Below are 14,316 nucleotides of genomic sequence, written 5' to 3'. Positions count from 1 at the left end.
AAGAAAATATAAAAGAAAATTCAACATATTTTCACTTTTTTCGCATAATAAAAGAGCACTTGACTTGCCTCTTTCTAAAGGCAGGGGGAATAATATTACCCATAACATTTGTCAGTAACGAGTCAGGGGAATGTGTACTTTTTTCAAAAGATGGAATTTTGTGAAATTCTCTTTATATTTTCCTTATATTGTTGTAGGCATGTGACATCTAAGTTATTCATACACTGCAGTAGTCTTCTCATCCAGCGGTTACTGCACAAAAACTTCAAAAATTCATATCTTTTGAACAGACTGTCTGATTTTCCTCAAACTTTCAATGATGTGTTCCACTAATATTGCTACATTCTCTCAATCCTTATGTTTATGAAGGTGAACTTGTCCTTTATTGAAATCTCAAGGTTTTGATTGTTTATGCCATAACTTAGTTTTTGTGTTGTCTGAAAGTTTGCATGGTGATGTAAATGAGGAAGAGAGATTTGGGATAACATCATGTGTATGTAGTCCTTGACAAGATTTTTGTTTGGAAAAAAGAAGACCTGAGAAAGAGGAGAATGGAGGAGGGAAGGGACATAGGGAGAGTGTAACGAAAGCAAATAGTGACAGTCGATGGGCAGCGGTGAGCTCAAAGTGGAGGTAGCACTAATGTAGCCTCTACTCAGATGTAGATACAGTGAAACCCCGTTATAACGAGGTCCGTGGGACCGGCGATATTACCTCGTTATAACCGGTACCTCGTTATAACCGTACGCATCAAAAACAAAGAAAAACATAAGCACGAAATCATACCCGTCAATCAAATTTATAAGAACATCCTTTGCGTTGTTATTACACAATTATGGATCGTTATTATTGAGACAATAAAGGGAAATTATTTGTGAATTGATACATAAAAAAGACGGAAAAGTGGGGGTTGAAATGCGTTAATTCTTTATTTTTCTTCCAAAAATCTCTTCTCATAATAGTTCACATTAATTTGAGAAGTAGGCCTACTCGGCAAGATCATATTATTCGTGATTCTTTCTACACCTATCTCTTCCTCTTGTATCGAACCATTCTGACAGATTTTTTTTTTTCGTTTGTGAAATACAGTGAACATCGTAAAATGACAATGAACAAAATCATATTGTATAGAATACGTTTGTTAAGTTTTTCTAAACACCAGCGCAAAATGAGTAACATACATGCGTTGTTTATCGTAACTTACGAGGTATGTTACACTGTTGGTGCCCAGCGGGAATGCGATGATTTCATGAATCATTTCCGCTGTAATCCTATACAATGTATGATCGTTGCGTCCGAAGGGATAAAAAAAAAAATCGTTCTTTATTTCCTTCCAAAAATCTTTTCGCGTTTTGTACACCCGTTCTTGAAAAATACGCGACAAGGTTGAATTTGGAATGTTGTGATCATTTTGCGCAAATCTGTACCTCATAGACCATTCTGAAAGAAAGAAATTCTTCATTGTGAAAATGCAGTTTTAAATGATAATGAACAAACGCAGATCTATTCAAACTGTTAAATGCGTTTGTTTCTTTTTCTGAACACCAACTCAATTAAGTAGATGAACATGCGCTATTCAACTATTTTTACGCTACTGTCACTCGGCGGGATTGCGATGATTTCATTAATTATTTCGGTTTTAATCATACACATTCATTATCTATGTAATCATTTGTTATTCAACTATTTTTACGCTACTGTCACTCGGCGGGATTGCGATGATTTCATTAATTATTTCGGTTTTAATCATACACACTCATATCTATATAATCATTTGTTACATGATAATGAACAATCCCATATCTATTCAAACTGTTAAATGTGTTTGTTTCTTTTTCCAAACAAGGACTCAAGTAGATTAACATGCGCTGTTCAACTATCAGTACGTGACTATTTTTATGCTACTGTCACTCGGCGGGATTGCGATTTCGGCTTTAATCATACACACTCATATTTATATAATCATTTGTTACACGATAATGAACAAACGCAGATCTATTCAAACTGTTAAATACGTTTGTTTCTTTTTCTGAACACCAACTCAATTAAGTAGATTAACATGCGATATTCAACTATTTTTACGCTACTGTCGCCCGGCGGGATCGCTATGATTTAATTAATTATTTCGGCTTTAATCATTATACATTCATAATAGTTACTTGCCAGCAAAACAACTGGAAGTCGGAACTAAAAATGGAAAGGGTATAATGATGAGTTGCACACGCATTTCAATATAATTGTCCATTTTGGCCACGAGTGTCGCTACATGAAAAGTTTTTGAATGCGTTATATTTTTTTTTCTCTCGTTGCGCTGTGGTCTGACCTATCACGCACGCGTATCTCGCGAAAAACAAAATTGAATGATTTTATTCAATAACTTAGTAGGAACATCGGAAGGTATTTCTGTGTCTTATTGCGTGGTTAAGAAGAAAACATGAACTACTCTGTAAAACGGGAAAGAGACATGGACAGCGTGAATTTGGTTTTCAATGTTCCGTTTGTTGCGTGTTTGAAAGCGGCAAGTCAGGAAATGGAACCTCGCAAAAAAGAAAATGGAATGATTATGATATGTTATGTGGTTTAACATGGAAAGAACGGTAGGCCCTACTCGGTTATTCTTCACTGATAATGGATGGTAAAGAAGGATAACGGTGGGACTGAAACATGTTTGTTTCCGAGTCTTCATGCTTCAGATAGTACATGTAGATATCGAGACGGGACGGGCACTTGTGCAGTGAGTTACTGCGTTCTACACATACGTAAAACGGAGATCGTAAAAGTGAAATCGCTTTTCAATTTATCGTTCGTGGCGTGATTGAAAGCGGCAGGTCAAGAAATGGAACCTCGTTATATCCGATCAAATTGCTTATGTTTTTCTTTATCATGATGCACCGAAAATGTCCTCGTTATAACCGGAATCTCGTTATAAGCGAACTTGTTATAACCGGTTCGTTCTGCCATAGGTTTACACGCAAAGGAAAACGGGACCGACGTGATCACCTCGTTATAAGCGGTTCCTCGTTATAACAGAACTCGTTATAACGGGGTTTCACTGTACTGTCTTCTTCTCTCACCTTTGTGATGTCCTCCAGCAGAAAGTGAAGCATGGCTAGGGCGTGGCAGACGAGTGCTGTGGTGACAGGATTCTGGCTGCTGGACTGCTCTCTAATGTCATGGATGGAATGCAACACTTGTTTGGCCTCGGCTTCCTGTGCTTCATCTAAAGGGAGACAGCAACAAACACATATTAGTAGTAAACAAAGGTTCAAAGTAGCAGCCATCCTCTCCTATAAACAAACATGAGAGAGAATTTTCCAATGTATTTACTCACAACACTTAATTAGCTCTATCATTTTTGGTACTCAAGAAAAAGATTTTTGAAGATTCTTATTAAAGGGTGTGTACAGTTCTGGTCGAGGTGAGGATTTAGCTTCCAACGTTTTGTGAGATATTCAGAAACCACTCTATGAGATGTCAAAGAGCACGCAGTTCTAAGGGGTATCAGAAGTTTATTCGATGAAAATCGGTTTTGAAATGGCTGAGATATCCAAAAACAAGGTGAAACAAAGAGATCCTAATAAAGTTGTGGCATGTTGCCTTTTATTATTAGCACTTTTTTGGATATCTCAGCCATTTGAAAACCAATTCTCGTCAAATGAACGTTGAATCCTTCTTAAAATTACATGCTCCTTCATATTTCATAAGAGGCTTTTCATTATCTCACTTAGGAATGTTCAAAACATGAATCCCCACCTCAACCAGTACTGTACAGTCCCTTTAACCCGTTGAGGACAAGTCCCAAGTATACTTCAGGCAAGTGTCTACGGAAAATGCGTATTGTAGCAAAATCTGTCCGTCCTCAACAGGTTATTAGGGGGCTTTGGGGTCCCCTGGGGGTCCCTCCAGGGTTGCAAGGTGCCCATTTGGACAAATTGAGATCCTATCCCTCTAGGGATGCTACCTGCCTAGTTTGGTGCAATCTACATTACGGGGTTATCAAAATCACAGGTTGTCAAAAAGCTGAAAATGTGAAAAGTAAGCACAAGATGCACCACAACTGACACTGGACGATGAATGATTGCAATTCCTCACTTGAGCCTTTGGTTCAGGCAAGTTAACCCTAAAAAGACTGGGCTATTTTGGTAGCTCGAAAGACTGGGGGGGGGGGGCCTAAAGGGCCCCCCTTAAGATCTCGGCCGTGGATCGCGCGATCGCCGCGGAAGTTTGCACAATGGTAGTGTGCGATGTAATCTACAAGATCGTATATTTAAATTTTCCAAAATAGTCTTCTTTTATTTTATTTTGATTAATTATGCAAATTTATGCGAGAAATCAGACTCTTTGATCTAAATCAGTAAATAAAGCTCCAAAAGTGCTCATTTTTGTTCTAATTATTCTTTATGGCATTCTTAGCAAATGTACTTGAAAAAAAAAATTGGCATAAAAATTAATTTCTTATTTATTTTATTGTTTTATGAATTTCTTATGTATTTCTCTGTTTTTTCGACCTTTAGTTTTTGTTGTTTTTTTAACAAAATTTGTGGCAGACACTTTTTGAAGCACAATACTCCTAAAACAAATTAATTCTAGCCATTGAGAGTAAAAATAAGCATATTTATATGAACCATGTGAAAAAACTCAATTTGCATTGACTTTGTACACAAAATCACATTTTTTGAGCCATTTTCGGCCTCACGTGCATGTACAAAAAGTTATGTAACTTCAGAACCGTACCCCCGGGCGTCACAAATTTGGTGTCAAAATGTGCGGGGAACTCGAAAGAAAAATGTCATTGAGCATCGCGGCGAGAGCATTGCGTGTTGAAGAGTAATCGTGTGAAATGTCTTTTTAGGGTTAAAAACAACTTCAAAGACTCGTCTATAGCATTGTTTACATCTGGCAACATAGCAAGGAAGCAGAAGACAAGAATTGAATGGTTTCTCTCATCTGTCAGAGTCAGGTTTGATACAAACCTAGAGATTCTGGTTTCTCCTTTTTCAGCTCCACAGCAACAGCCCCCACACCAGCAGGTGTCTCCGCCCGATGGGTGCGGGCAGAGACCAGCCGCAGGAGGTGCTTGTGCCAGATGTCTGTCACACGTGCGTAGAGTGAGTCGGCAACATCCATCTGGTTCTGGCGGAAGAAGACATTGGCCATGTGGAAGTAGCCACCTGCTGTGCTGATGTCATCTGTGCCATACTGCTCTGATGCATGGAAAATCTACAATTATCAAGCACACAAAGAGACACATAATGCACAGAAATATATTCAGCACATCACGTCCTACTGGAACAACTTGCACCAACTGCAAAATTTACTTTAGAGCCACAGTAGTGCAAGAACTAGAAATAACAAATTTTTCAATATCACATAATCTTTCAGTCTGCGCATCTCTTGATACTCCTGAGTCTTATCTTTTCACTCTGCAATGCCTTACATTGAATCATGTTAAATGGCTCATTGTTGCTGGGGAAGGTTAACCACCTGCTGACAGTAGTACCCAATAGCAACTGGTGGAAGTTGAACAGTAAAATAATAGACATTACTCATATACTCCTTCATTACATACATACATAATTAAGACACAGAACCTTAGCATATAAAGCCAATCCTTAAAGGCAGAGAATCCCATTTGCATGCCTTAAATGAAGAGTTGTATAAACACAGTGGTATGTTGAAGAGAGTATCATTTCAGAAACTCCCATAAAGGTATTGAAAGTGGAAGGTAACATTTAGTACATTTTTATTGACCGTTAGATTTTGAATTGAATTCTTTTCGGGGCTCACCGTAAATTCCAGTACATTATTAGGCTACCTTTGCAGACCCATGTACTGCATGTGTGTCCATCATGTATATTTTGTGAATAAAGTTCATCAAAACTTACAAACATTTCTATATACATTCTTGCCACACACTCTATATGTTATTACATCAGCTCGTATACTTTTAGATTTGTGTTAATAGATAAAAAATACAGAAGACTGCAACAAAAAGGCCTAAGTGTGGCTGACACACAGAACTACTGAGTAGTTGAGTTTTGTGCATTATTCAAATTGTAGATAACTGTTGACTTCCAAATTTCTAAGCAGTGGCCTAAACAAGTCCCCTGAGGTTCATATTTAATGTTTTGCTGCATTTTGGGAGTTTTGTAAAAGGTATCCCCTACCTTTAAAGACAGCCAATCCCTTTTGCATGCAAATTTTTGAAAAATTGGTGAGAACACTTAGGTATTGAAGAAAATACTATTTGGAAACCTCCTGTAAATTTTGAACTCAAGAGGGTCTTTATTTGTTTAGTTAAATTGACCATTAAGATTTGAATAATTTGTGCGTACTTTGCAAAAAATTATAAATCTAAATACTAGTCTAGTTTTACAGACCTGTGTGATGCACTTAGTTGTACATTTAGTTCATGTAAGTGGTGTGTTGTTATTCGCCATTAATAACAAAGTAAGAGAAGCAGCTCTAGTGAATTCTTCTTTTCTGACAGCTTTAACATGCATATCTGTTGTTCGAAGTATAAGTATCATATTACAACCACAGGAGGATTAATGTATGTAGCTGTGCCTAGTACACAGAATAAGTTACAGTGAGCGTTTGGTGCATTATTTGAATTTTAACAGCTAACAACCTTCAAATATCACAGAAATGTTATAGATTTACAATAGTCTTGTCATTCTCGTGGAATATATCATGTTCTGTGCTATTTGGGAAGGAATGCAAAAGGGAAGGGCCATCTTTAAAGCCAATACTTTAAGGAGAATTCCAGATGATTTTCAGACTTTTGCATTTGAACATCGATAACCAATTGGCTTGGCTATACTGGGTACAGACTTACGTGTTCAGAATTTATAATGATTGGGATAAGGAATAAGAATGTTTTCAAAATTCATAACAAATCACAGTGAACAAGGATGATGACATAGCAGCTTCACATAAGAATGCATGTTTGGATGCTCAAGGAAGCAGAACAAAAGAAGAAAGTATGCACAAATTCTACACAGCTGAATTTGTTAAGCAAGTGGTATGATAATGGAATTTCACTGCTACAGTACTGGAATATGTGAACCTTCCATGTCACCCTTGTTCAGTGTAACTTGTTTTGGGTTTTTAAGAGTATTGGTTTATCTGCTTAAAAAATATATTTCCACAAATCTATACATATAGCACTAACAATTTATCTATATGATGTGAAATTATGATAATTGTCTGGAATTCCCTTTTACTAATGTGTCTGTTATACCTAAGAAGTAATAGTTTGGTTGATATTCTTGCTCTGTGAAGATGGTCTTAAATCCTGATAGATCAGATTTGGGATGTACATACTAGGTGAGTGCACAGGTAAAGCTCTGCTTTGGGCCTATTCAATACAAGAATACAACATGCATTTGAAAAGAAGATAGTCACTGCAATCACTCGGGGAGATAGGTCCATGGAATCAAGTCTTACGTCATCTGCTAAGTTTCGCAGTGCCTCATCAAAGTTGCCCTCAGCAGCATAGAGCAGACCCCAGTTCCTGTACAGCTTTGACTTAATGGCGTGGCTGGAGTCTGGCGTCTTTAGGACAGTCCACTGGGCTTGGGCCAGGTACTCCTCTGCCTGCTGCAACTTGTGAAGTCCTGAGGATATAGTATTAATCAAACATGTATATAATGCCTGGGGAAATATTCTGCAAATGATGCTAAAGAACCATATTCTCAACAGCACACTTAACTGGACACAAGGCTGAAACTTTTGGTGTAAGTCTGTTCATAAAAGTTGTCACACAAGTAAGCCAAGCGTTATCCCATTTCAGACACAAGGCTGAAACCTTTGGTATAAGTCTGTTCATAAAAGTTTTCACACAAGTAGGCCAAGCGTTATCCCATTGATGAACATTAAACCTTGGTTGCCTATTCCAGAGATTCATTAGACATACAACCTCAGACGAACTTGGTAAACAGTAGTTTGTGCCTCACACTACATAGTACTCATACCATGCTGGAGGGAAATAAACATTCACAACTGTTTTGTCGCATAATCATTTCATTTCTTTGCAACTGATTGACAAATTGCCCTACATCGACGTAAATAAGCACTGAATTGATCAGTGTTTTAGTAGTAGCCATGATAAAAAATCATGGGCGTACATACTCGAGCAGGATTCGAACCTACGACCTCCTGATCACCGGACAGGCGTCATCTCCACTAGACCATCGAGCTTTCGCCCGACAGCAAGTGTTGGTTCTATAGCATGCAGCGGGTACTGCTTTGTTATTCAAATTTCATGAAATTCTTCCGTCGAGATGTTTTCATTGCAACTGATTGACAAATTGCCCTACATCGACGTAAATAAGCACTGAATTGATCAGTGTTTTAGTAGTAGCCATGATAAAAAATCATGGGCGTACATACTCGAGCAGGATTCGAACCTACGACCTCCTGATCACCCGACAGGCGTCATCTCCACTAGACCACAGAGCTTTCGCCCGACAGCAAGTGTTGGTTCTATAGCATGCAGCGGGTACTGCTTTGTTATTCAAATTTTATGAAATTCTTCCGTCGAGATGTTTTCATTGCAACTGATTGACAAATTGCCCTACATCGACGTAAATAAGCACTGAATTGATCAGTGTTTTAGTAGTAGCCATGATAAAAAAATCATGGGCGTACATACTCGAGCAGGATTCGAACCTACGACCTCCTGATCACCGGACAGGCGTCATCTCCACTAGACCACCGAGCTTTCGCCCGACAGCAAGTGTTGGTTCTATAGCATGCAGCGGGTACTGCTTTGTTATTCAAATTTTATGAAATTCTTCCGTCGAGATGTTTTCATTGCAACTGATTGACAAATTGCCCTACATCGATGTAGGGCAATTTGTCAATCAGTTGCAATGAAAACATCTCGACGGAAGAATTTCATAAAATTTGAACATTTCATTTCTGCAAAGATGCTTTGAGACTTCACAGTATGGATTTACTCATTCCATCCTTTGCATTTGTGACAGTAGTCAGCATAAGAAGAAAAGGATTAAAATTAGCTGTCTTTCTTTTCATGTGAAAATAAAACAGATAATTAGAATTGATCAAAGTTTTGATCAGCACATCTTCACCTCATGTAGCATACCTGGGCCATGCAAAAGAAAATACATTTTGCAGTTTTTCTAAAATTGTTAAAAACGAGATGTGGAATGTACAGATAGACAGACAACTGTAACAAACAGCAAGCCTCCAGCACCCTTTGGGGCTGTTGCATGAAAGGTACATTCCTTCCACTAATGCTTGCAAAGATCAGATTTACATGGAATGCTAATTCCTTCAGAAAACACCAAAAACTAAAAGAATGAAAACACATTGTTGACTCAAATATCATGTATATTGTATCTATTACCAAAATTTGAATAGTATGACTTGTGAATTTCTGATGCAGTCACATTTGCTTGTGTACATACAAATTGTATGGAAAAAAAATACATATTCAAAGTTATCACATATAGAAATTGTATCAGATGGGTGTAACACCAATTGAAGGATAGTTATTTTGACAGAACTTACCAATACTAGCTTCAGCTAGGATGAGGTAGGATGGTACAAGCTCTATGCTGTCTAGCCCATGTACATCAATGCTGAACCTAAGTGTCTGCATTGCTGCTGGGACAGCCTGCTCATGCTTGCCTTCAAAGAGGAGTTTCTGTCCAGTGGTCCTTGTCAGCTCAATCATGTTTATCTAGTACGTGACAACGACCATTGAATGGAAATCAGAGCTATAAATGCATCACTGTATGCTACAGTCCAGAATACTTTTCACCTCAAAAGAAGCCATTTTCTTTACATTAAACCTTTTTTTACTGTCCTCCACAAGAGTTTATTTCATGAGTCAAGGAATGATTGCAATCATATAGTTTCTCAGAAATTGTTCATACTGTACACGTTTTATCCACAAATTATCTATAGTGTGAGTTTTACTGCTTAAAAGGCCAGATGAATGAAGTTCTACAGTATGTTTTGCTAAGTTTTGGAATTCCGTGAAAGTGCAAAACTACCCTGGTAAAGACAATGCATATTACAAAAGTGTTCTCTCCTTTCTATCTGCATTCACTGGAGAACTATCATACACAGCTAGTGTATTCAACAAAGTTCAAATTGGCCCCATATGAGTACAAGTACATCTCCATAATTATGAAAGCTTAATAAAATCAACCATTGGACCACTCTTGGATCACTTTCCACCACATAATAAAAACAACTGAGCCATTCCCTTTTGGCATGGAGTGAGGAAGAAGTCTTAGGAGCATGCAGCACTTACAAGTGAGTTTACAATAAATTCCACAGCTGTGTTTGGAGTATTGTGGCCTTTATTGTCTTCTCCATCTAAAAATACATTTTCATTTTTTTTAACAGCCCTGCATGAATCAATGCATGTTCCCTCTTTTCTTTTTGAGAGTCACAATCCTGTCTAATGTGGCATTTTGAAGGAACTGATCTCAGAAATAATGAAACATCAATTAATTTTTTTTAAAAAGTATTTACATTTATGCTGGAATGGGAAACCATTACACATTGTTCATTATTGATCATAAATTTTGGTATCCCGTTTTTTTGTTTTTTGGTTTTTTTTTTAAGTACTGTGGCATCTGTGCAGCGATGAAAAGTGAGGCAAAGAGTGCTTACCCTCCTCTCCAGCATATCTGCCTCCTGCTTCCGGCGCTGCTCCTCTGAAGACAGGAAGGAGACTTGCGTGGTTCTAAGAGGGATCAACAACTGGCAGATCTTCTCATGGATGCCAACCCAGTCAGCCTGCTGGTGTTCCACCCCACTGCCGACAAACACATACATATCACATAAAACAAAACAAAACAAAAAGGAAATATAAGGCCAAGTAAAAAAAGAAAGTAGTTTCTCGTCCAGGTTTTTTGAGCAAGGCGATGAGGGAGGTCCTTACTATTTGATATCTTACTATTTTTTCGAGGATTGCCAAAATGAAAGTAACATGTGTTTCTCGTCCGGTAATTCTGAGAAAGGTTTCGAGTGAGGGCTTTACTATTTTCTATTGTGTGTCCAATTTATGAAATGAAATATCACTCTGGTAGCTGTGTTATGAGAGACCAGGTCCCAAGTGTATGTCTTGCCAGCACTCTGTGCATTTTCAAACACATACTTGAAATGAAACTTCATGCATGCAGAAATACATTTGCTTTTCCTTTCCACTACTATACAGATATCAAGGGGAAATGACCATCTTAATACTGGTACACTGTATTTTGTGTTGTAATGGCATTTCTGATACCAGTGTACTTGCAATTCTGATGTATTGTGCTATTAATTGAAACAGGTATAAAACACTCTATCAACAAATGTACGACTGAAATAAATTCCATGATATTCAAAACACTGCTTTATTTATCATTGGTATTTGTGACCTTTTGAGTCCACACAGCTGCACTGTAGGCCTATCTGCATCTCTTCACAGTACAATTGTAGCACATTTAACTGGAAACTGGCTGGTACATGGATGTCAAAATGATACTGATATGGCATTATAGCATTAAATATTTAAAGATGTTTCTTCATGTTCTAAAAAGACATTTGATAATCACTCATCATTTGGATGATGAATGATTCAATCACACTACAGCCACAGGTGATACGACTCACGGCCGTGTCCATGAATTTACATCGTAAAGAAAAGTATCCCGCAGAAATACGAGACAAACCAGAATCCATGGAAAAGTTATTTATTTTGTAGATACACCCATTTAATAATTCTACATTGGCTGGAAAAGCGCATTCATTTTCTCTTCAAAATAGAATACATCGCCGTCAGATGCAACGTTAAGAGCAGAGTGTTTGGGCCTCTACACATTCGAATGTGTTCATGATCAATGCGTGCGTGCAGACAGCTGACAGACCAGGGGGATGGGGACCCTCGCAGCTACAGACACGCATACGCGGCCGGCACGGCCACTGCACTGGCACCGTACCTTCTGACACTGCACACACATGCACATAGTCACAATGACATGAAAATGTATACATACAAACTCGATACAATCCTCACAAGCATTTGTACAGTACAATTCATCCGCTTAAAATATGAGAAACGGGGAAAAATACGAACAATGCGCGAAATATGGGTAGAATATCAGCGATTGTTCGCAAAACAAATGAAGAGTTTGTTTGCAAAAACCGATAAGTCCATATTTGTCAAATGGAGATATTTGCGATTAAAGTACAAGAAAAATAAAGAGAATAATAAGAAAATTTTTGCTTCTTTTGACCATAACTTCAAAAATATACCTTTATATATAGTGACCAATATATCATTTAAAAGGTATTATTTTGTACTTTATGACAGAGACCGTACTTCAAAATCTTCAAAAATGGACTTATCGGTTTTTGCAAACAAACTCTTCAAATGTTGCCGCTATCACGTTCACGACGTACCGAGTGCACTGTACATCATCACAGCCCAGGCCCGCGCGCCCATCCAACTACAGTTCGAGCTCGCAGTGTGAAATGCATGCGTCATATTACATACGCACTACAGAAGCTAGTAACAGCTGTACGAAGTAGAGGGTTTAGAAATGAGAAATCACGACTGGTAGGTGAATTGTCGATGTTTTTTTCGGCGGCCGAAAAAAATAGTAAATATCAAAAAAGTCGATGCGGCAACTGAAATTCGATGCGGGCGGGGAGCGGACTGGGACGAGAATTATGAATTTCTTGGTATTTTCAGCGCCATTTTGAAAATAGTAAATAGTAAAAAAATTGATGCGGCGGCCAAAATCGATGCGCGCGAGGACGAGAAACTGGTTTCTTTTTTTACTTGGCCTAATCATGCGCCACAACAAAAATTATGAAAAAAAAAAAAGTTCAAAGCTTAAATGCCCTTCTGATCTAAAACTTTGTGGCAGAGGCATACAAGAAACAAATCACATGCTGAGTGGTTTCATTATTTATTGTTTCTTTATAGAGTCTAGACATTAACAATGTATAGAGGTCTACACTGTAAAGTCTACTATCAATAGGGCCTACTCATTGACCACCTATTTTTAGATCAACCACCTTCACAATGGCTTTCTTGCATCTATAAAATAGAAAGTATGCATGGGACAGCCAGAGCGCAATACACTATAATATTCAAACCTTGACCGACAAGTATACTATCTAATTCCGCGAAAAACTTCTCATTTATAATAATGACATATGCTGGGTCAGTTTTTCGTTTCTTTAGACAGACACCATTGATACATACGCTATTGTGGCTGTTTTCGACCGTTTTGGTTGAATGCAACTTCGACCCAGTTCCCCCCGCATAAAAAAAAAAAAAAAATTAGACATACTTGTCGGTCAAATTCAAACCCTACGGGAGAGTACAGCTAACACAATGCAAGAGAAATGAGAAGGGAATAGGAAAATAACATGAGGAAACACGAGGAAAAAGAACTGAAGAAAATCCTTATTTGTTAATAATTTAATACACATAATTGACGTTACCACATTTTTGCCATTCACTGGGGCTTTCTCGATTTAAAAAAAAAAAAGTCTACGTCACACTGACATGCTTTAATTTTAAATATCAATTCAGTGGAGAACAGGTGGTCGATTAAAATGATGAGCTTGCACTGGCGCACAGTAAAAACATGTCACTTGCGTTTTTCGCCAGTAGACCAGAATAGAATTCTACCAATACCATAATGAAATTAAATTAAGGTGAAACTGAGCAATATTTTCTAGGATATAAGGTGTTTAACGTTAATGAAAAAGTGGTTGATGAGTCATATGTTAGGGCCCTACTGTAACATTAGATCTAACGTTACTGATCTTTTCTTCTTATTTTTCTTCATCTACCCCTTCACTCCTGAAGGCTCTACTCTAGACATAATGTCTACTCTCTAACGTTAGACATAATGTCTACTTTCAAAGATATCAACGTCTCATGACAGTGGCTTGGACACACGTTCACGTGTAAACATACATTGTACCGTGTTTCATAATACATGGGACTAGTATGGATAGCGGTCCGCAGTAGCACCACCGCAGCGGCGTCAGGATCACACACAGATACAATGCACTGTACGTAAACTACGTTCAACTATATGACCGCTAGTGCGCTATGTTACTACAACTCTTTGCTACAAGTTCTTGTTTAACTCACCAGTAGTATGTAACTCTGCACCTTGTACATTGTACAAATGCTGGTTTCTGACACAATTCACACAGTAATTTAACGCCCTTTGGGTTTGCCAGAGGATTTAGAGTCATCTTGCTGTATATTTATGAAAATGTGAAGTATTTACTTCGCCTTTCGGATGTTCGGTGGCGGCTAGCGGC

At 38.0% G+C, this 14,316-nt stretch overlaps 1 protein-coding gene across 1 annotated transcript in view; it reads right to left on the bottom strand.

The window, feature by feature from the left end:
* The window catches only part of LOC140238452 (zinc finger MYND domain-containing protein 12-like), an 18,223-nt gene extending 3,907 nt beyond the window's left edge, over window positions 1-14,316 (bottom strand). Inside the window, exons 1-6 of the mRNA XM_072318355.1 lie at window positions 14,141-14,316; window positions 10,654-10,798; window positions 9,538-9,709; window positions 7,450-7,619; window positions 4,974-5,220; window positions 3,075-3,220 (exon numbers count right to left, since the gene is read on the bottom strand). Of these exons, the coding sequence (XP_072174456.1) occupies window positions 3,075-3,220; window positions 4,974-5,220; window positions 7,450-7,619; window positions 9,538-9,709; window positions 10,654-10,798; window positions 14,141-14,247 (987 nt within the window). The 5' untranslated portion in view covers window positions 14,248-14,316. The remainder of the gene's footprint in view (window positions 1-3,074; window positions 3,221-4,973; window positions 5,221-7,449; window positions 7,620-9,537; window positions 9,710-10,653; window positions 10,799-14,140) is intronic.

This window comes from Diadema setosum, chromosome 15 (assembly GCF_964275005.1).
Source record: "Diadema setosum chromosome 15, eeDiaSeto1, whole genome shotgun sequence".
Taxonomy (NCBI): domain Eukaryota; kingdom Metazoa; phylum Echinodermata; class Echinoidea; order Diadematoida; family Diadematidae; genus Diadema; species Diadema setosum.
Note: the sequence above shows the minus strand (reverse complement) of the source record. Positions and strands in the feature narration are given on the sequence as shown.